Below are 24,324 nucleotides of genomic sequence, written 5' to 3' on the forward strand. Positions count from 1 at the left end.
CTTAACAGGCCACTGGAGCGGGTATGGAGTGGGTATGGAGCGGGTATGGAGCGGGTCAACCGAATCCATGGGTTTTAGACAATATATAATGGTTTTTTGGACTCTTTTCTTTCATTTCCATCTACCACTTCTCTCTCTAATTTTCAAACACTAATTTTCAAACAGACACAAAAAGCTCTCTCCTCTCTCTAACTAATGCAGATCGGAGAAGATGAAGACAGGTGGTCCGGTGCGGTGGTCGGCCGGCCAAAGTGGCGGCGCCACCGCGCCGGAAACTTAAACTCCCGTTTTCGAAAAAAATTTTAGACGGAAAGATCCGTCTTCGTCTTCTCTGCTCAAATCTGTATTCGAAATTTTGAAAACAAAACGAAAGAAACCTAGATCTACACATTATCCAAAGCTCTCTTCACATACAAACAACATGAACATGAACTGAAACGAACGGATCGAAGCATGTACGAAGGAAAATACCTCTGTTAGATTGGAGAAGATGACCACGTCGGAAAGCTTCCACCGGTCCTTACTCCGATCTGGATCGTGAGCTTCTTGTTGGATTCGTCCACCTTCTCTTTTGTACCGTTCGGATTCGCCTCCTTCTTCTTCCTTTTCGAATTCGTGATTTGTGATGTATGCCTTGGCCGATCCGTTTTGCTTGTGGTTGAGTCCGATTTGGCTTGATATTGTATAGATCTTGGTTTCGTATTTGCAGAATTGAGTTTGTGATGATATTGCTGAAAATTACGGTGGTTTTTTGTGTTGTTATGGCGGTGGTTAGGAGGTTAGAGATGACCGGAAAAAGTTGTTGCGGTGGTTCTAGGCGGTTAGGGTTTGAACACTCATGAGACTCATGAATGTTCTTGATATTTTTGTGTGATTCTTGGTGTTTTGATTCGTGAGGAAGAGAGAGAGAAGAGTGAAATCTGTTTCTCAGATTTTTTTGGGGAATGTGCAGAAAAAGTGAAAGTGTTGACTCTTTGACTGTGATGTGTCAGTTTTATAGCTGATGCAGGGTGATGACTGGACCAATAGAATGAGGCCACATGGCACTGGACTGTAACTGACTGGATGAATGACAAGCTGACATGTGTACAGGACTTAACAAACTTTTGGACTAAGTTGCAAATGACTAAAAATAAAGGACTGAAATGCAAAAGATGACAAAAAGGACTTAAAAACAATTAATAATAAAATTGGTAAAAAACGTAATTTGGAAATAAACGTAAAGTGAAACGACTAAAATTTGACAAAACGGACTAAAATGAACCAATGGCCTAAATGAGGTACTTTAAAGTACCTCTCTGCCGAAATTTCGTGTGAAATGACCAAAATGCCCCTAGGGCTAAAACGACTGAAAATGACTCAGATGCAAATTTAAAAATGGATTTTTAACAGAGATTGAAGCAAGAGCTTATTCAAACAAATTAAAAGACTCAGAGACAAATTTTAGAATTTAAACAGGGTTTATCACATGAAAAGACTAAAATGCCCCTAGGGGCAAAACTGACTTTAAAATGACTTCAAATGCAATTTTTGGAGACATAGAATGAAACAGGGACTTATTCACACTACTTGAAAGGACTCAAACAAAATTTTGAAAGACTGAGGGAAATTTTGACATAGGAAATGACTAAAATACCCTTGCATGTGAATTTTGCAAATAACATTGAAATAAAATGCAGAGAAAGATGCAATTGATTAGAGATAGTTCAAATGACTTATAATGCAAGAAAAGAGGAATTGAGCTAGTATTTTTAGGTCCAAAATTAGGGTATAACAAACTTAAAAGAATTTTTCATATAAATATATGAACTACAAAAGGTACTCTCTGAAGAAAAAAAAAATGAACAAGCGAAGGTAGATTGATAAATTTCTTCAAATTTTTAATGTTCAAGTAGTACTGTTATTGTTAATATTTTTCCTACTTTGATGTTTATTTGTCACTTATGATACATTATCTATAAATTGAATAGATTAGGACAAAATTAAATCAATTTCAAGGTAACCATGTCAAAATAATTCAGATCATTTACTTCAATTCGGATCGTTGGGTGGTTTCTTCAAAAATATTCGTTCGGTCCTTCGTCTGATTTGGATGTCATGTATTTGAGTCATTTGACAAGAAAGAAATACCTGCGTTTTTCGAAAAAGGGAGACTCTATTTATCATCTTCCCGAAAAAATTAAGCTCCAATCTTTTTTGAGGTTGAAGGCGAATCATGTTAATTTTGCTTTCAACTTTCATATGCGGTGGCTCATTCCCCTTTTGTGTTTGGGAGTTTTTTTTTAAAGAACTTGTCTTTCGGCAATTTTTTATTGGCACTCCCTGTGGTGGGAAGATTAAGTGATTCAATTAATATATTTAAATTTAATTTCTTAAAAAAAAAAACAATGTCAAAATGATAATAAAATCACACACAACTTAATGGATAAATTCCATCAAAATGAATTTAATTAAAATGAGTTAGTGGGTTAAAGTGTGCATCGGTACTGCCAAAACATCAGTTCTTGTTAACGGAAGCTCTATTGTAGAGTTCTCTTTTTAAATAGGGCTCCGTTAAGGAGGTCCCCTTTCTGATTTTCTTTTTCTTATAGCAACCAAATGACTGAATGTAATGATGAAAGCCTTAGGTTTATGCAGGGCTCTTTTCTAGTTACAAGGTGGGAGATTCTGCTGGTTTTCTGATTTCTTCCCACCTCCAATTTGCAGATGACACTTTGTTGACAGGTGAGAAAATTTGGACAAATACTTAGTCCTCAATGCAACTCTTATTCTTTTTTAGGTGATTTCAAGTCTTAAAGCGAATTTCCACAAGACTCGATTAGTGGGAGTCAATGTCTATGCTTCTTGGTTCGTTGAGGCTTCATCTGTGTGAATTAAAAAACAAGAACTTTACCCTTCTCTTATTTGGGGTTACTAATTGGCGGTGATTCTCACAAATTAAATTTTTGGTATCCTTTGGTTGACCTTATTAAGGCTAAACTATCAATTTGGAAGAGCAAAAATCTATCTATGGGTGGTAGATTGGTCCTTCTGAAGTCTGTCTTGTCCGCTCTCCCAGTTTATTTTCTTTCCTTCTTTTTTAATTTCTTTTTGCGTCCCCAATTCCGTCCCAACGCTGCGATGGATAGTAATATTCCGTCCCCAAATTTTTGCGACGAACATTATTGCAACTAAATTATTTCGTCGCACATTCCGTCCCAAATTCCATCCTGATTTAATTTTGTTCGGAATCACATTCCTAATTCAGGTGATTTATTACGGCGGCGACTTCTTAAAAAACAGGAGCTTTGTCTGGGTGATTGCGGCTATAACAAGGATATTAATCATCTGCTTTTGTATTGTAACTTCTTTGGTTCCATTTGGTCTTCGGTTCTGAATTATATACACTCTAATGTCCAATGTCATGTAAATATATCGATCCCTTGATTTTTTTTCCTTAAATTCCTAGAATTTTTTATATTTATCTGCTCCAAAATGAATGCTAAGAAACATATATAAATTGCTTCAACTTTAAAAAAATATCCAAATCCTTTCACAGAAAAGAAAATATACAGTACAAATAGAACTAGTTTTAGAATTTTAAAGGATGAAAATTGAATATTCTTTTATAGGAACCAAATCAAAATTTGCGCATTTTAGAAAGAAAAAAAATAGCAATTTTGAATTTATAAACAACGAAAACCACGCAAAAAAAAGTTCATTTGAATTAAAACCAAAATTTACATGACACCATAGACATTAGAGTGAATGTTAAAAAAGGGGTCAAATGGTCCCCTTTTAACTATCTATTCTTAGGGACCTAATTGTCAATGTTATGATACCAATTCATGTAAGGACTAAGTTATCTTGATATTTTTAATTTATGTGGAATTACAAGTTGCTTTCATTTTTTTCACAGATCAAATTAGGTCTCACATTTTGGCTTAAGGATTAAAATGAACATTTGTTGGTATTTCAAGTGTGAGTAAGAGTTTCACATTGAATTGAAAAAGTGAATGTTGATTTTCATATAAGTGAGAGAATATAAGAAATCAAATATCTTAAAGTTTGGATTAAGATGTGATGTCCAATTCTTCTTGGTGGCATTTAGTGTGCACCACCAATTAGATGGGTTCAACTTGGACCATTTTTTTCATGGTTAGATTAGATTATACTACCAAATCTTTCCATGGTCCATCCACACCAAATCAAACACATTAACTCCATCTCTTTCTCACTGCAACTCTCTCTCCTGAACCAAAAAGAACTCCTCACTTTTCCATTAATTCTTCTCTCTCCTTTGAGCTTCTTCAACAATGGTGGTTTTTTTTCTTTCCTCAACAATGGTTCAAAAATTGCAATCGATTTCTTTTTGTTCCTTCTTCTTATTTAGCTTTGTGGTGTGAGAGACAAGTGCAACATGGACAAGATTTCATTCATAGAAGGATTCTCCAATACTTCTATTAATACTCAGTTTCATGCGGATTTTCAAAACCTAAAACGTTGGAAACAACTTGGTCGTGAAATAGCAACAGTACGAGGTGAATGGAATTATGATTTGAAAATTATGGAAATCGAACATATAAAACTGGTTTTCTGATATGTGAATATTCTTAAAATTGATCAACAATGAACCGCAATTCAAGTTAGGAAAATAATAATTATATCATTATGATTTTGCATTTCAATTGCAGCAAAAAGAGACATGAGCCATGGACGTGGAATTGATTTTCATGGTGGAACTGAAAATCGTGTTTCGGCGGAGAGAGAAATAGAAGAGTGAGAGAGTAATCATGTGTGTATGAACTATGATAAGATCTGTGCGTCTTATTTGATCGATGATTCAAATTAAATGGTCCAAGTTGGACCCATCTAGTTGATGGTGCAAACTAAATGCCACCTTCTTCTTATATGGCTATTCAAAATACAATGAGATGATCCTCATTCTCCCCTCATGATCTAATCGAGATATAACAAACGATAACTTGCCTAAAGAGAGTCAGATCCTTGTATCAAAATTACTTATGACAATGGTTTTAGACAACACGTCCTGATGATGTTAATGTCACAATGTTGAAATGTGGATGAAAAACATTCGTTTGAGGATGAGCAATTCCAATTGATCGGATGAATTTACACTTGAGTGAGAGGTTGTTAACATGTTAAGTGTGAGTAAAAATATTACATTGAATATAAAAATGAATGTTCGGCCCATATACTTGATGGTTGAGTTAAGAATGTGGTGTTCAAATTCCACATAGTTGCTTAAAGCTCAATGTTGTAATCCTCGTACTCTTCTTGTGACCCAAAAATTTCAGCTGAAAATTATAAAAAATGTGATACTTAAAAAACCAATACTGTAATTTGATTTTAAAAATATGAAGATTATTTTTGTGAGCAGTTCAGCCAAACGTAAATGAAGAGGAGTTGCACTTATGACCCACTACTACAGAATGGAGTTTTTACATCAGTTGAAAATGAGTTTTCACATCAGGTGGCAACTGATGTAAGGTGTCATGATGTGGTAAGTCCACACCCTTTCACATCAGGTTTGGACTGATGTGAAATCTTGTTTTCTACATCAGGTTTATGTTCCACTGTTGTAATAGACGCACTTTAAAAAATGATAATGGGGTTTTCACATCAGTTATAAGATAGACACTGTTGTGAAAACAAATATTTTTTTTTTAAATGACTTAACAAATAAGCTTAACACCTGCTCTTTTCATTTATATTAAAAAAGTGAAAACAAATATGGATAATTTTAATACCAAAAAGGAAGCTATATTAGATAATCAATCCTCAACTTTCCACATCAATATTCCAATATATATATATATAAAGTACATATGAATGCAATATTGCTAGGAGTATTCCAATATCAACATTCAGCCATATAACATCTTTGGGAAGAATATTTTCAAAAATAAAAAATAAAAAATTCAACAGCAGAATCATCACTGTATACATGCCGCTATAAAGCATAGCCACGACATCACAGCCATAAGCACCGGCAATATCATCTCATCTTAGCCGCATCAGAATCAATTTCTAGCTGGAAAGAAGAAAAAAATCAATTGAAAAAGTTATCTCAACTGCAGAAAAGCACTTCATACACCCAAACCACCACTGATTAAGCCAACTACAAGTCCGTTCAAAATTCTATCCTCTCTACAAATGTCAACTTCTGTTATGGACCATGAAACATACCAAATAAATCCATAGAAAGTTAACTAGTAACTATGAGCAGTATGCAAGAGACTAGCTATTATGTCCAATGAGTTCTACTCTTATATATATAGTCATTCCTTATAAGAGCTTACAAAGTATGAAATGTAGTTAACTAGTAGGGGTGTTACCTTCCATTGGATTCTCACGATCATGGTATATATCACCCTCAACTTCTTGTTCCTTTCTTCAAGTTCTTCATTAAGTTGCACAAAGCTTGAGAGGCAAAATCATAAACTACCAAAATAAACCAAATTGCAATAATTAATAATACAAAAAAGTAATCATGAACGAGTCGAACCTTATCAGAGCCAACTTGAACTTCAAATGCAAAAAAAATAAAAAATAACAACTAAAGACAAAATCACAAATTAGCTAAGGAATTTCATAACTTTTCTAAATATGTATCTTTACATTACATAACATAGATACCATTGATGTATTAGACAATAGCAAGTAGTACTTGTTTGGTTTCACTAGATTTATTTTAATGTTTATTATCTTTCTATGGCATATTGGATTGATCTTTAGTTCTATGTACTAAATGTTTGTAGAAATATCTCATTTCAGAAAACTTTATTGAGCTAATGTAATTGGCACATACTTGATGCTTAATACATTATGCTCCTGATATCCATGTATGTTCATGTTTGTCTTTTGCTTTAGTAATTTTTTTTTTAATTTTACTAACGGTGATCCAATGAAAAAATAGTGGTTGAACTTAAATACATTTGGCTTGTCATATGCATGCACTATGTTTCCTTTGTGTATTGCTTTTACTTATTTATTTGTACATTCAAGGTCAATTAACCGGGTCTGTTCAAGCAATTTGATTACTTTGTCAGATAAAAACTACTTATGCAGTATAACAAACCAAAAGAGATTGAGATAAAGAGTCATTCATACTAAATTGACATTGTTATACTCCTAAATTTGTAGGACAGTCTAAACCATGGAAGCTAAGGAACATAGTCTAAAGTCTAAACATAGATCAAAACTCACTAGTAATTATGTACTAAATGGTGCTGAAGTTGCTGCAGAGTTTCCCTCATGATACTTTTGCTGATTATCAACTATTGAGCTATCCCTCGTAATACTTTTCCTTCAAATCACAAAAACCTGCATTAAAACTGAAGAAAATGAAACCCAAAACTGAAGGGAAACAACAGCAACAATATACGACATAAAAACCAGAAAATCGGCACAAAATTGCAGCTCCTGTAGCAAAATCCAAGACAAAAACAGCCACTAAGTCACTTTCCAAACAGCAGAGCCGCAAATTTTGAAGTTTGTTCAGATAGTTAAGAATAATAGTTTGAATTTGGAAAATAATTTATCCAATTTAAATCTGAATCAGCTTCTAATTTATTGTCACTATTTACACTCATCTGTATTTTTCTTAGTCAGCTTCTAATAGTTTGAATCAGCCACTATTGACAATGGTTGAGTACCATTAAGACTCAACCTTTGAAATATGGTAGAAAAGAAAAGCCTTTCAAAGTGTTGAGGTAGATACATGAGATTTGAAACTTGTTACTATTCCTACAACCTATTACTCATCATCTTTAGTTATCAGAGCATTCTTGCAAAAAGTCTAAAAAAAACATTCAAAGACACACATACACACGCTCTACACCATACAGACTTGTGAGCCTAGTTATTTATCTCCAAAAGGGCTTACAAAGTTACCCACATCTAAAATTCTGCGAGCGAATTCGCCTCATTCTCCACGCCATCCAAAGCCTAACGAATCAATCATAAAGATTAAACCAAAAGAACAAAATCAATAAAAATACTAACAAATTCAGCACAAAATCAAAGCAATTTAGTAACAAAATCAAAAGATTCAATACAAAATCAAAGGAACTGAGTAACATCAAGATCTTTAAATCTTCTTGAACAAATACACTAACATTACAATCCTAAAACCTAACATTAAAAATCTGCAGAGAGGTACAAATCAGAAGCAATAATCCAATAACGAATTAAATGGTACAGATACGAAGCAAACATGTAGAGAGAAAGAGAGAGTGTATAAATTAGAACAAATCACTTGCAACAAAATCAGAACAAATCATACAGATCTGAAACACAAATGCAAAGAGAGAGTGTGTGTACCGAATTAAGAGAGGGAAGAAAATGCAGAGAGAACGAGTTGAGAAGCCTGAGTCAACTCGGAATAGCAACAACAAAACCCAATAACGGCGAAAAGCCAAGAAGAAGGAAGAAGCAAACCCACAGCCAGGGATGACGAACGGCGAGAATGACGGGCGACGGTTGAGAACGGGTATGACCGGCAAGAATAACAATTAAGAATGAAGGCGGAGGAGTCGGAAAAAGAGGCGGAGCGAGTGAACTCGGGATCGGAGGGGAACGTCGGCGAAAAAGAGGCAAGAGAATATATCAAATTGAATCTTAATCTATCCTTCACATTCTGTAAGTTTAGAACCATGAACCCTAATTAGAGAGAGAGAGAGAGAGAGAGAGAGAGAGAGAGAGAGAGAGGTCACCGGGAAAACAGAGCTTGGACGGTGAGAGGTTTCAATTGAATAGCAAGGAAAACAGTGAGGGGTTGACGGTGGACGATTGAGCTTGCAAGGAAAACGAGAGTGAAAAAGCATCCACTGATGCTTTGTACGATAGATGAAGGGATAAGGCTAATGATCTAATTTGTTTTTTTACCTCAGGCAGTTTTCACCCACTGATGTGAAAAAAATTAGCTAAAGTTTTCACCCGAATTGCGAAAATGCCACCGCGTGTTTTTCCCATCATTTCAATTTTCCACTGATGTAAATGTTATATGCTATTAAGAATTCCCCTCATGTGCTTATGTCAACTGATGTAAAATCTCACAGTGTGTATCTTTCTCTTCAGATATTTTCCGTGCTGATGTGAAAAATAAACCCCCTCTGATGTTAAATGTATATTTTGTAGTAGTGACCCCACAAACATGCAAAGCCCACATGCACACTTTTCTGTGTGTGGATATCCCACGTGCACACCTGTGGCTTATGTTGCTTACTATATTCTGTAGTAGTATGACAAGACTCTTTGTTTTTTTGAAGGATAGTATGACAAGACTCTTGAACAACAAGAGATTTTCTTCATTTCATTCCTAGAGGACTAGATAACTCTATAGTTAAACTTTTTTGTGAACAAAATCTAAGGGGTTAATTAAGTAAATTGTCCTTATAAATATTCAGAATTTTGTTTTTAGTCCCTACAAAATAAAATCACACTTTTTAGTCCCTATAAAATTTTTCATCAACATTTTTAGTCCCTATAAAATTTTCCAACAGCATTTTTAGTCCCTATAAAATTTTTTCATCAGCATTTTTAGTCCCTAAAATGCTTAAGGAAAATGTCACAGGGACTAAAAAGTGTGATTTTATTTTATAGGGACTAAAAACAAAACTGTGAATATTTATAGGGACTAAAAACTTAATTAACCCAAATCTAAGTTCAAGTTGATATATAATTGGTGGATCATGTAAATCAGATCTCATCCAATGATTTAAGAAATTGAATAGCTAATGTATATTTGTACCAAATGTAAATGTAAATAAATGCTGTGTAGTTATGTAATAATTATGGGAAAATACTTGGGTGACATAATGTCACCGTTACATTAAAATTTGGGCCACACAAATGTACTCGTGGATGTGTTGTGTGGCCCAGATGCAAATGACAATGTGTGTTGTGTGGCCCAGATTTAATGTTACGGTGACATTATGCCATCCAAGTGATGTCCTTAATTATGTAAGTGACAAATAAAAATATAAATAGAATCAACAATTTTTATTGAATCAGTAAAAAAAAGAACAATTTTTATTTATTGAAAAAGATAAGAAGAAATGGAAGTCTTTGGGTAAGGGAACAGAAATAGTTACCTACTCCCTCTGGTCACATTTATAAGCAAAAAACAATTTTTTAGGTACATTGAATAACTAATGTATCTAACATATAAATGTGACCGGATACATTAATTATTCAATGAACCTAAAAAAGTGATTTTTGCTTATAAATATGACCGGAGAGAGTATGTCTGTACGGATATCCTTATGGGGTAGGGTTTTGGAGAACATGCTTTAAACTATATGCTTATAAATAATAGTACTGGACTACTGGTTGTGATTGAGATCACATTCAGATATGAAAAGGCATGCACATATTATATTAACCTTTTTTGTTTGTCTGTGCCCTCTAGTAACATATACATCTTCCGTCCCAGAATATCTGGTCCAATTTGGTTTTTCACACATATTAAGAAAAATGTATAAATAATGGGGAAAGTGGAATATATTGTATTGGGAATGATGGAAGTAGTATTAATTAGAGTTATATTGTATTGGAAATGATGAAAGTTGTATTGAAAATTGAAATAGGTCAATTATTTTGGAACACTTTTTTTTAATAAATGAGTCAAATATTCCGGAACGGAGGGAGTACCAAATAAAGATAAGGATATGAATTTATCAGGGTGAATTCCTTTTCCATGAATGGTGGAATAAGTATAACTATACCTATTCCAACACCATTGAGATATATTATGCACCCTTAGTCTATGTTCACATTTCTTGTGTGGCATACATTATTATAAATAAATAAATAATAAAAAAAAGAGGAGAAATATGCAATAAGGCATTTTAATTATTTGGCACTTGCTTTATCTTTGGTTTTACTTTTGGATGAGAAAATCTTAGATGACTAGTATTTATTTTTATATGGTTGAGTGATCTTGAGTGTAATTGAATTTACATCTAGAATTCATTTTAATTTAAAGTTAGAGTTTGAAGTTTTTTACAATATAATTGATTTGCAACTTAAAATATATTGTTTAACTCACTTTTATAAACATATAAACCTTACTCAACACTTATTGATGTATGTAACAAACTCTAAAAAAAGGGATCGAAACAGAAAACATATTGGTCTATTTAATGATGATAATAATATTTTATTGTATTTTTTTATATTTTACATTTCTTGTTTTTTGAGATGTAAAATATTATAATTATGTCAATTGGTTTATCTTTGTCAACTCGTGAGACATTTACTTATGAATAAACAGTTATTTTAGTCTCTAAGGCTTTGTTTGGGAGTTTAGAGGGGAGGGGAGGGGAGGGTTTTGGAAAAAAGGAAGGAGCGAGTGGAAGAAATAGAAGACATTGGGAGGAGAGGGCTTTGGAGGTTAACTTTTTACTCATAATAAAAAATCCCCCTCATTTGGGGGAACTCAAAAATTGTATTGGGGGAGGGTTTTGGGAGGTTATGAAGGGTTTATATGAATTTTTCAAATCCAATCTGTGTTGTTATTATATTCTTAAAATTAAAAGTATATTAATCATAAGTATTAGTTTATCATTCTCTAAAAAACTGTTCTTTCAAAAAATATGAATTTTTTGTCCATTTTTCTATATATTTCCAACCCCCCAAAGCCCTCCCCTTCCTTCCCTTCCAAACTCCCAAACAAAGCCTAAATGTATGAGAAGTTGTCACTAAAATCTCTAAATGTATCGAAAAACACATCCTAGTACCTTTTTTTATTAGTAATTTTATGGACCAAATTGATCAATAGAAAACACATTCAAGAATTAAATTGATTAAAAACAAATTCAAATACCAAAAAGCCTAATAAAATTAGTTCAATTTGAATTATTTTTTAAAACTCAATATCCAGCTCAAAGAGAACTAATTTACATTTTTTTAAGGAGAGGATTAATTTACATTTGTTTACTAATTTTACAAAGTCAGTTCATTTAAAATAAATTTTTGGCATTGGATAACCAAACATTAAGCAACTGTAAACACAAACTAACATGCATTTGTCTAAGGTGTACAGAGTAGAGTGTTACTGTTCACCTCTTGTTTAGGTTAGAGATGATAAAGATTTGAATTCTGCAGTACAATAATTGTGTGGTGATTTCTGCAATTGGATCAGCAAAATATTGCTACTGTTGATAACGTGGAAATTGAGTTGAGTAGTCAGAAAAGAGAACACCAGCGTGCAGTGGCTAGTCCCTTGGATTGGAGAAACCTATTTCTTCTTCTATTAATCAGAAATTGCAGTCACTAGGCTTAAATCAAGCAGTTATGGGGAAGGTAAACTTTGTTCAGCTTTACTGATTCTTTTGGCTTCAATTGCCCGATCTGTTCCCTCGTAGTATGAGTGGTAGTACACTAACACCACTCAAGAAATCTTGCATGATCACAAACATGACTTAAACTGTTAAACATACAATTTGGACATACACCCAAAAATATTAATTTTTCTAACCGGTGTCCTCAGGGCAATGGTTAAGAAAACTAAAAGTAGTATATTTACATTGAATTTAACAATGTTTTAACTTTTTTTTTAGGGAAACAATGTTTTAACTTTTAAAAAGTTAAATTCTTCACTTTTCACCGTTTTCCAATATAATGTTTCTATTTTTATCATCTTAACCAATGCCCCAAGGGCACTCTTTAGCATTTCCCAAAAACTTATTATTTAAAATTTTTAAAGAATGCTCTCAGAACATTCGTTAACATTTTCCATCTTTTAGTTATTTTAAAAACACAGATAATTTTTTTCTTTTTCCTCTCTAACTTTTCTCAAATGTGTGAGTGTGTTTGAACAGTGTCTAAATATTTTTGACCAATTATTTTCCAACAACACCACTAGTGTACTAACTGATCAAAGAATGGGTTTGTGTGTCTCTCCTCTAAGTCTCTAACTTAGGTGCAAGACTACATAACACTGGTTAATTATACATGCCAGTGAGGAATTAAGATAAACAAATTTTAATTTCCTTTCTTTTTAAGCTTAAATGCACTTTTCACCCCCTATGTTTCAAAAGGTTGCGATTATGGTCCCCTTTAAAAAAAATGGATATTTTGACCCCCTAACTTTTGGTCCTCTTTTGATTAACTGATTTTATGTCAATTTCTCAGTCTCTGGTGGTGTAAACTGACATGGGATAGAAGGATGCTGATAAGTGGAGTCCAAACTTGCATGGTGTCCAAACTGACATGATAAGTGGAGTCCAAACTGATAAGTGGATCCTTCTTTAGGGGGGGCCAAAAGTTACACCATGCCAGTTTGGACTCCACTTATCAGCATCCTTCTATCTCCATGCCAGTTTACACCATCAAAGACTGAGAAATTGTCATAATCTCCATCAAAATCAGCTAATCAAAAGAGGGCCAAAAGTTACGGGGTCAAAATATCCATTTTTTTAAAGGGACCAAAATCGCAACTTTTTCAAACATAGGGGGTGAAAAGTGCATTTAAGCCTTCTTTTTAACTTTGCAAAGCCAATTATAGCAATTGGAATTAGAAAGAGAAAAGAGAGGGAGAGGGAAATTAATCAACTGAAAATGAATTATGTGACCTAATAGAGACAGCTAATAACAGACTTTTGCATGCAGTTTGATTTAAATATAGGTTTCATTTCATTCAATCTAAAGATTAAATTAAATAATAGTTTGGTTTTAATTAGTTTTCTTAGAAGGTGTCAAAATAGATGGATTGGATAAAATCATTTTGATCCTTAAAAAAAAAAATGTCACTCGATTTATCAAAGTAAAAAGCACAACATTTCAATCATTCTGTCAATATTTTTATAAAATCGATTTTTTTAGTTTAGTGTTGTTAATTGAACTGCAACATAGCTAAATGTGGTAATCCCTTTGTCATGTATATTTTTAAGGTGAGAAAAAAAAAAACATAAGAAGGAGGTTAAATTACGTTGGTTTTTTTAAACTTTTTTTAAGTGTTTTAGTTAATGCAACGGAAAAAAATCAAACACAGAGAGAAAGAAAAGGAGATACAAAACAATTATACTGGTTCTTCTCACAAGTTGAGAGTAGTTAAGTTCTCTTGCATTTCTAAATGATTTTCATTATAACCACAAAGACTACAAATGCTCAAACACACAAGCAATAAACTTCTAATGCTCAAGCACAAAAGCAAGAGACTTTTAATGCTCAATCACAACAGAAAGAGACTGCTTATAATCTAACTTAATCAAATAAAAGAATGTTTGGTTTTATACTTGTTATACAATCAAAGGTGTAAACAATTACAAAACAGAGTAGACTCTAAGACTTAAGGATTTCTAAGATAATGAGTTTGTAAGAAATTCCAAGTTCAAACGCGCTTTTAATTTTAACAGAGTAAGGACACTTTCAAAATATGTAGAGTCTTGTAATTTCTTCAAGCCTTTAGCTCCTTATAAAGGAAAGGATATGAGAGACGTTGGAGAGAAGTCAGCGTTAATTTAGAGTCTTGAGAAGCTTGATCATACACGTTGGAATGTTCCTTGATTTGGTTAATGTCGCTGAAAAAACATTTGAAATTTCTTTGATGCAATTGGAATTATCTGTTCCATTCCTTTTGTCCTTGAATTTTGACCTAGCATGTGATCCAGAAGAAGACAAACTGTACTTGGTTAGATGTTGAAAATGACATTTCCTCAGAAGAAGACAAAGCTGACGTGTCTTCTGGTCTCTAGAGTCTAATGTTTTCGGAGTCTGGGTGACTCAGATGCTTGTGCTCCAGAGTATGACCTTCAGTAGCCTATGGGTGCATTTCCACTTATGATCAAAGCGTTGAATTCTGGTTGACCTTTCTTCATCTAAAAAGTCTTTAGATTCTCTTATGTTTCAGATGCTCTCATATATGTTCAAAACTAAGTAAATTTTAATCTATACAAACTTGAACACATACCAGCAGATACAATTGTTTTTTTAATACTTTGTTATCATCAAAACTTTAGAGGCATTGTTCCAAAAAAACTCATTTTGTTTCAACATATTTAAAACTAACATAACCGATACTTAGGTCCATGACTGATGTGGTAATGCACCTGTCATGTGTTTTTATACAATCGATTCTTTTGAGCATTATTGAACTGCAACATAGCTAATGTGGTAATCCGCTTGTCATGTGTATTTAAAACTAAACATAGCCGATATTTAGGTCCCTGCAACAAAAATATGTGAGGACAATTTGTTCCCCAAATTTTCCTAAGTCCCTGCAACAAAAATATGTGAGGACAATTTGTTCCCCAAATTTTCCTAAAATCTTTAAATAAGAAAACTTTATCTTCTTCCTTTGCTCTTTCTTGTTTCTCCGTAGAAATATCTAAACTGCATGATTTGTTCATATCGTATTCTTAAACGTGTTGAACATCCACATTAACCAGAATCTAATTTTTTTTTTTTTTTAATATTCTTCCTCCTTCATCGTTTACTCTTTCTTGTTTCTCCATTCAAATGACATAAAATTTTGTTCATAATTTTGTCCCAAAACGTCATAAAGTTTCCTATTTTAAATAAAAAAAATCATAAATAATATAATTGCATCTTCTTCCTCTAATTTAAAGATCAAAATGACATAATTTATTGATATTTTTTTCTCTAAAATTGATGTATTTCACTTATCCAGTTTGGAGGGACTATTATGACTTTTTCTTATTTTGTGAGGGACTACAATTAACTTTTCGTATTTTATGATGACTATAATCAGTTTTTTATTTTTATTTTAACGATAAGGCGCAATAATTGTTAGCGCAACTTCTATACTTGTTTCACAAGCTAGGGTTTTGTTTTATTGGATTTTTGAGAATGAGAAGAATAGAGTTTATGAAATTGTGAATTCATTAATTGGTGAATCACATTACATAGGTTTATATACATGCTAAAAGTTAGATGGCTTAAGGGACGAGCAATCACTTAGCCCTGACTACTTTATGCTAAAATTAAGGAAAAATATAACAAACTAGTAACCAACTAAAACTAATTGTGATTACTATGTGATCTTAATCAAACAACCTTGATTAAGTCACTAAACACTTATTCAAACTTGAATTAACAAAACTAACAATAATAATTTTTTACTTTTCCTTCAAAAAAAATAAATAATAATTTTTGCTTTCAAACATAACCAAACAAGTATCATCATCTTAATTCATTAATATCATCAAATTTAAAATACACAACATTATCGAATGCAATCGTACCAATAAGTTCAAAATATTACGGTCTCAACAAATACAATGTGAATATCCAAACTGGACTTAACTTTTAGGGTATTTTTCTCTTTCGATGCAATATGAAAATGAGTGGGTTAAGGTTTTCTGATAATGAAGTGGCCTTATTGAAAGTTAGTCTCACGCTAGTAGAAGAAGGAAATGGAAATATCATTGGGTGACATAGGTTTAAAACATGAGAATAATATAAATATCATTGGGTGACATAGGTAACGGGACTTAAGGTCTCTTGACTACATAACTACCATGAGAATAGGGGGTTATGTTGGTAAGACGCATATTTGTGCCTTTAAAGAGGACACATGTTACTTTAGAGTTACCTCATCCTTAGGCTTTGAATTCTCATAACATTAAAAAGGATTCAAGTTTAGATTGTTCATTGTTGTGTTGTGATGAACTTCAATAATTCGAAGACATATTATATAAATTTCATATTTTAAAACACAAGTGTATGTGGGTTGATTTTTTTATTACGAACGGCAATAAAACCACAGACTTGCAAGCTTATCAAATTTTGTCGCCGCTGTCGTGGACTTGTTGAATTATTAATGTAGTTTTTCCAATTGGTTTAGTTTAGAATTTTTTTTCTTTTTTTTTCTCTTTTTGTCTTGTCTTGTTTTTTAATATGACAAGTGATAGTACTCAAGAACAGCAAAAGGTTCAACAAATAAAGCGTCAAATGGATGCATATTCATCAATAAAACGGTATGATGATAGCAATTTACCTGTTTTTGATCTCTTGTTTCACAAACTTGATGAAATGGATAAAAAAAATATGCATGATCCTAATGTTTTACCTCATGAAAAATATGGTATGAGTAGACATGTTTCTATTGAATGTCCAATTGAAGATAATATACATTTTAATCCAAAAAAAAAAAGAGTAAAAAATCTTCACAAAATCAATTTCTTGTGACATATCCTTACTTATCAACATAAAGCATTAGCCGTATAGTGCTTTGTATTTTAAAGTGATCCTTCTTAGTGAACATTTGTTAGAAAAATGGTGTAGTGTATACTCTAAACTTACCAAATAATCAAGGTTTAAATGTGATATTAGTCCTTGCAGTTTCATCACTTTTTGGTATTAGCCCCTACACTTTTTTTTTGTTTGGATTAGATCCCTGCACTTTGAAAATTTTTTGGTATAAGTCCCTCTGTTAGTTCAACGTTAAAAAAAATAAATAAAACTAACATAGTGCCACGTGGCCCAATTATTTCATGCCACGTGGCACCCAACTAAAATAATTATTTTTTAATCATTGTTGTTATTTAATATTTAATAAGAAATAAAAAAAGAAAAAGAAAAAGAAAAATGAAGACACCTCATTGAAAGGAGGGAAGAAGACACGAGAAGTAAAAATAGAAAGGAAAAACAGCAAGCGTCGAAGGTGAGATAGCCACCGATTCTCCCACCACCCTCCCTATCCCGGAAGTCATGCATGCTTCGATCCGTACATTGTCAACTTTGTTACTCCAAGATCTCCAAAAACAGCCGCCAAACTTACGCCGTCAACCGCAAAGCCGGCCACCAAGTATCCACCGAATCCTGGGTACTGGTCGTGCTGTCTCCTGTATCCCACGTGTTGCCGGAGGCGAAACCCGCCGTTCTGGTCAAGCTGCTTTCGGTAACATGTGTTGTGGTGGGCGCATGATCCCTCCTACCCGAATCTGGCCTAAATGGCACCGCAAAATCAATATTAACCAGAAACAGTACGTTGTTGTCTCCGGCATTGCTGCATCCGCAGTTTTAGAGTTTCCCAATTATTATACTTAATTAATTAAATCTGAATAAATATAATTTTATATAATAATTATTATTTGAACTCATTTAGCTTTAAATCTATTTTTTGCAGGGTGCCACGTGGCATGAAATAATTGGGCCACGTGGCACTCTGTTAGTTTTGATTTTTTTTTTAAACGTTGAATTAACAGAAGGACTTATATTAATTTTTTTTCAAAGTGCAAGGACCTAATCCAAACAAAAAAAAGTGCAGGGACTAATACCAAAAAGTGATGAAACTGCAGGGACTAATAGCACATTTAAACCAATAATCAATTAGAGAAATGATATTTGAACAACCACTTTTAAACAACTTTTGTGACAACTTTTTCTCTCATACTCACATTATACTTTTATTCTCCCTCTTCATTTTTCTCTCTCTATTGTTATTGTCCAATAAGAAGAGAGAAAAAAAGGTTGTCATTAAAGTTGTTTGATTTTGATTGTCAAAATATCACTCCTCAATCAATTAATATACCTAAATGATTAGAGGAAGGAATAGATCCTCTATGTCTCAAAGTGGTCACATACATACCCCACTAGAATCACTCAAAAGGAAAATAAAGAAGGTTCGCTAATCCCTAGCTAGCATCTATCGTGTGCCCTATTGTGCATTTCCTTCTAGTTGGTCAAATTAATAGAGTTACAACAGGCGTCTCTTCATAAAACTTAGGGATTGCGGAAATTCTTCATTCTGAACCTAAATTAATCACAAAACCCAAAAGTAGGGAAGGGGTGATCGATGACCAAAATTATACTTATTTTTTTTTAGACAGGTTTGTCCGCTCGATGAATTGTTTAAGACAATTTTCTATATAACATGATAGTGAATATAGTAAAATGAAAAAGATAAATTAAATATCTCATGAATAGTAAAAAAATTCTAATAGACTAGTAAATTGAAGGCTTAGTTACATTTTGTCATTTTATTTTCAATAATTCACGAAATTGGTCACCCTATTTAAAATGACTAATTTTTGTTTCCACTATTAGATTAAAAATGACTTTTTAAATTTCATGAATATAGATCATTCTACATCATCAAGTCGTATGTCACATCATTTAAAATGTGTTAAATCACTATTCTTACATACACAAATTAGATGAAGAGGGACCAATTCCGTGAATGAGTGAAAACAAATAAATCAAAAATGTAATTAAGTCTACATTTAAACAAATCAACTTCTTTTTTAAGATGACAAATCAAATTTCCTTTTTTTAATGGCAAATCAACTTTCGTTATTCAACTAATTTAGTCAAATGAATTTTATGTATATGTAGAGACGGAGTTAGTATACCATTCATTCAATATATATTCACTAGTAGGTAGAGTGAGATTTGAAATGTCTCTAATATGGATGGCATAACCTAACTGAATTGAAAACGATAATTAATGTTATAACTATTACTTGAAAGTCTTGGTAAACCAAGGAGATGAATTAGCTAGAATCGGTGTATATGCACATATTGACAAGTATATATGTAATGGAAAATGTGTAAGTAAATAAAAATAAACTTTAGTGACAGGAATTATTAATTACATTGTCTGCCATTAGTTTTTCCTTTATTTCGTCATTTCTCTTCAAGTGAAGTGACAGCACTACTGCAAAACATATGAAGCAGTATATAGTATCATATCATCAATCAAATTGACCAAAGGTAAACGGTCAGCAGTAACTCTTCAATTGATGGGAGAAAGAAACCAAAAGAAACTCGTCTCATGTCTTCTGATTAAGCTTAAAGGGCCCTATCATTCTTTAATAAAAGGACCCCTATCACATTTGAAGGAGACAATGTGTAAAGTACTATAGTTTTTTTTTTTTTTTTTTAAACAAGAGTTCAGTACTAGATAAAATTAGCAACTTACAAGGAAAAAAATGAAGAGAGAAAATAGCATAGTATATAAAAGATGCAAGCAATAATAATATGATTGACATGATGTTGTACGGAATTGGCTACCTAGCTATACCTTCAAATTAAGTTCAAACAATTGCTCAAGATAGGTCAATGAATTTGCTAGTAAAATTGAGGAATTCAAGTGAAGGAAATAAAGATGGAGCCCAAAATGAAGATAAAAATGGATATTTGTCTAATATGGACCTCATTCAAAAGGTTTAAAGATGTGACCATTAGCATTTTTAGTAAAATAATATATAAAATTTATAATGGTAAAAAAAATGAAAAGATTAATTATTTATGTTTATGTCTCATATGAATCTCTAAAAAATAATTAAATAGCAGACCTCTACTCTTTTTGGTAAAAAAAATGAATTTTACCAAAAATATTTTATTAAAACTTACTAAAAATAAAAAGATTCATTGTTTGACCTAGTTCATATTAGATAACTCTATTTGATCAAAATTTATTAAAAATTTTAAGAGTCCATCTTAAAGTACTTTTAAAAATCCATATTAGATGCACCCCACAATAATTAATCAATTTAAGGTCACATAATATAATAATCTGCATATTATAGATAGTTCAGTTCGTTAGCTAATAAGAGATACTCCCTCAAAAAGCTAATAACAGATATTGAAGGAGTTCTTTTAAAAAAAATAAAAAAAAAAATATTGAGGGAGTTTTAAGTTGTTGGTCAGATTTCCTATAAATATTTATCCATAAATAAATAAAAAAATCATATTTTACCAAAAACAACATATGATAGAAGATGTGAAGAATACAGTTTCCTTAGCTTAGTTCATTAGAAGACGAATCTCGAACATCCTATTTATTTTCTGAAAATTTTTAACCATAAAAAATAAACAAAGAAGATGAGGAGCATACATACATGTAATTATGAATAAATCACAAAAAAAAACAAAATATAGAATCATGAAGATATAATTATGATGAGTAGCTTTTGTTTCATCAGTGGGATATCATGTCCTTCTCCATGTACATCAATTAGTTAACTCTCATAGCACCACCACCACTTTTCTGCTACTTCAACTAACAGATTACTACAAGTACCATTAATTAAATGTTGTCATTATAAAACATGATGATTCATAATCTTATCTTTAATTTCTGCTACATCAAGCAGAATACATACATACAATACAACAAATTAATGACAACCAGAAATCTTTCACAAAATTTAACTGACAAATAAATAAAACCTAAACCTACTAGCTACTACTAGTACTTAAAATTTAATTAGACAATTAATATTCATGACTTGAGATAAATAAAGATAGTTTTTTCCATGGAATATGAGAGAATAGCCATTTTATTGAGTTGCACCTGGAGGTGGAAGCTGATGTTGATGGTGATGATGAAGATGAAGAGGCAATTGCAATTGCATTGGTTGTTGCTGTTGTTGCTGCTGAAGCTGAAGCTGTTGTGGTTGTTGTTGTGGTGGACGCTTCCTTTTCTTCTTCTCATAACTAATACCTCTTGCTTTGGATTGAAGATCACGAACCTCACGAAGGTAAAGTCTAACAGCTCTAGCACCAAATGGATTTGTTTCTGGCTTCCCTCCATTTTCCTCAAAAGCTGCCCTTAAACGACCTATCAGTGCATCAAGACTACCCCAAGCTTGTCTTAATGGACATGGACATGGTGCTGGAGGGTTTGGATGTCCATAGAATGGACAAATCGGTGTGTGAACTTTTGTCTTGCCAAATTGGTCCAAGTACCTACATCACAATATTAACAACAATTCAACCAAAAAATTGTTACAAGATTAGGTTTCAGAAATCATTATTTTCTCTTGAATATGGAGAAATTTTACTAGCAAAAATTGAACCCTAGATCGATCTTTTGTATGTCCCATTTGTTGAATGAATATGTACTTGTTAGAAATTAAAGGATCATTTTTAAAAAAAAAAAATATCGAAAAAATTGGCATGTAGAAGAATTACAGAGATGTTTTCTTGTAGAAGAAAGATATCATACCCTAATAATTAGTTAGGGAAAAAAAAATCTACACTAATTTTCTTATATATCAAAGAACAAGAGATGTTTCCAGGTTTCAGGATTCAATCTCTACTTCTAAATATTTCTCTTCCACCAAAATATTGATTCACCAAAACTTGTTTATAAAAAAATAAAGACTGAATTAGAGAGACTCATTTCATGTTTTTTTGTTGGTATGTACCGGAGAAATTCAAGAACATGAGCACCGCTGCATCTAGAGAGGGAAAGAGGAGGACGGTGATTCTTGAGGTACTGGCCAAAAGTGTTCCAGTCACGGCGTTTCTGGTTTTCATAGCGGCTGCTTGTGGTGGTAGAGCCAGAAGGTGAAGAGCTACCAACTATGGCGTTGCTGATGGTGTTGTTGCTGCTGTGGGTAGTTATGGTGCTGTTGGTGAGGCTGCAACTGTTGTCAGAGTTACATGAATCCATAAAATCTTGAATTGAATCCATAGATTGAATCCTTTTCTAGCTTAATTTTCAGATCCAGTGTTGTTTTGAAAAGAGAAAAAAATTTGTTCTAGGGTTCCTTAAGACAGTGACCAGAGTGAGTGAGGGAGTGAGAATATAGGATGGAAATTATGATTTATAACTGAGAAGATGAAAGTTTGATGTACTAATAATTTGGGAAACAGTAGATGTTGTTCTTTGAGAACAAAATAATAATAATATTTTTTTAATGTCTTTTCATTTTTAGAAAAAAAACTACCTTGAAAGAAAATGAAAAGGAAACAAACTCTGATTTGGTTGATTGATTTTACAGACTGGTTTGTTTTTTTGTGTAGAGAGAGAAATTGAAGAGATAGATGGTATATGGTATGGACCTCTTCAAGTGGTGAAGCAAGAAGATTTTTTATGTTAAATGAGGATATGTGATGAGATTGATGGGAGGGGTGACTGAACTTTTCCACTTTTCCTCTTTACTATTTGTTGTTGGAGAAATGATAATTGTACGTTCATTTGTGACAAAACTTTCATATTTATATTATGTCTTAAAAGTTACTCCATCCGGTCCTTAATATAAGAAGAAAAACCAAAAAACGTAAAAACCAATACAATCATTAATTGTTGCAACTTTTTAAATAATTTTACAAATATACCCCTATAGAAAGTTGTGAACCATTAAATACATTCACCAATACTCCCTCCGGTCCTTATTATAAGAAACAATTGACTTTTTTGGTTCATTGTATAAGTGATGTATCTAGTCTATATTTACAATAAGATACATTAATTATTCAATGAACCTAAAAAGTCAACTTTTTCTTATAAATAGGACCAAAATTTTTTTTGAAAATTTTCTTATAATAAGGACCGGAGGGAGTATTTTTAAAATGGTTGTATAAATATTATTACTCTTGTATTTTTTATTGAACAATGAAATTGGATTCCCTATATCAAGGTGATTGAGAATTTTGCATTCGAGACATTGACGATCATCCAATTAATATCAATTGATCTGAAGATGTATATTTTAATTTTATAATTCAAAATATTGAGTTTTAGAGCATATGTGTTTGATTTTGATTGAACGGTCATTGATTTCTTAAATATGTGAGTGTTCGAAATTTCATCTACAAGTGAGTCATATTTGTTGAGCAATACGAGAAGAAGAGTGATGTTATTTGAACAACTTAAAAATTGACAATTATTTTCAACATCATATAAAAATATATCATTTATAATTAATGATGTAATTTGATGAGAGAGAAAATAATTAAAAAACTAAATGGTACATTTTTTTGATAAAAAGAAAACGATGTCCAATTATTCAATCTGATAAAGCACGCACATCAGATACAATAACATGTTCACACATCGTTAAAAATATAAAAGATGCATATGCGAACAAACTCACAATACTCAAGTTAATAGCATACAACAACAAAATAGCTAGAAATAATATGATAAAATCTCAGTCACCGGAATATCTATGCTTCCAAATCTGCAATGTTGACGTCCACATCATTGATTGAATTTGCAATTGATTCAAGCCGATCTTTCAATAGGAAGCAAACGAACACCGCAATGAGATGCAAGATCAATCGATGTTACACAAGACGACTAACAACACAATGCCGCACTCAGATGATGAAATTACGAGAAAAAAACATAAGAAAAAATTTGATATATGTGGAAATCACCTATTTAGAATTGAAAGAAAGAGAAAAAAGAGATGCGGCTTAGTGATTATTGATCAAAAAATGACCTAAAACCACACATTCTCGATGAACAAAGGAGAAATAGAACTTAAAGAGAAAATATAGTTTCTCTCACTAAAAAACTAGGATCGATATTAGAGAAAAAAATATGATATGGTTTGTTTAAATGGTACTTGTATCGAATAAATATTGAGTGTTCCAACTAAAAAGTTGTCAAAATAA

At 32.3% G+C, this 24,324-nt stretch overlaps 1 protein-coding gene and 2 long non-coding RNA genes across 10 annotated transcripts in view; 1 reads left to right on the forward strand and 2 right to left on the reverse strand.

Annotated features, from left to right (window-relative positions):
* The window catches only part of LOC146956331 (uncharacterized), a 38,966-nt gene extending 35,525 nt beyond the window's left edge, over positions 1–3,441 (forward strand). For 2 of the 4 annotated variants that reach the window (XR_015020093.1, XR_015020095.1), the window contains exon 3: positions 2,638–3,441. This is a non-coding gene — a long non-coding RNA (uncharacterized LOC146956331). Of the gene's footprint in view, positions 1–2,627 lie in introns of all 4 variants that reach the window. The other 2 variants (XR_015020096.1, XR_015020094.1) reach the window with 2 other exon arrangements.
* Positions 3,442–5,741: 2,300 nt separating this feature from the next.
* LOC146956332 (uncharacterized) lies at positions 5,742–8,839 on the reverse strand. 5 transcript variants are annotated; one of them, XR_015020102.1, is made up of 6 exons: positions 8,718–8,839; positions 8,326–8,641; positions 7,901–7,950; positions 7,210–7,326; positions 6,339–6,444; positions 5,742–6,034 (listed from the first exon to the last, which is right to left on the reverse strand). It is a non-coding gene; the product is annotated as an uncharacterized LOC146956332 (long non-coding RNA). The 5 variants fall into 5 exon arrangements; XR_015020104.1 differs by lacking the exon at positions 8,326–8,641; XR_015020099.1 differs by having other exon boundaries at positions 8,326–8,839.
* A 12,153-nt stretch (positions 8,840–20,992) lies between these two features.
* LOC146956333 (protein LIGHT-DEPENDENT SHORT HYPOCOTYLS 4-like) lies at positions 20,993–22,501 on the reverse strand. The gene is made up of 2 exons (XM_085728482.1): positions 22,125–22,501; positions 20,993–21,663 (listed from the first exon to the last, which is right to left on the reverse strand). The coding sequence occupies exons 1-2, from the start codon at positions 22,391–22,393 to the stop codon at positions 21,255–21,257; spliced, it is 678 nt and encodes a 225-aa protein (XP_085584608.1). The 5' UTR covers positions 22,394–22,501; the 3' UTR covers positions 20,993–21,254.
* Positions 22,502–24,324: the final 1,823 nt, after the last annotated feature.

The sequence above is a fragment of the Medicago sativa genome, chromosome 1, assembly GCF_051527215.1.
Source record: "Medicago sativa cultivar Bolivia chromosome 1, Bolivia_mono, whole genome shotgun sequence".
NCBI classification, from domain to species: domain Eukaryota; kingdom Viridiplantae; phylum Streptophyta; class Magnoliopsida; order Fabales; family Fabaceae; genus Medicago; species Medicago sativa.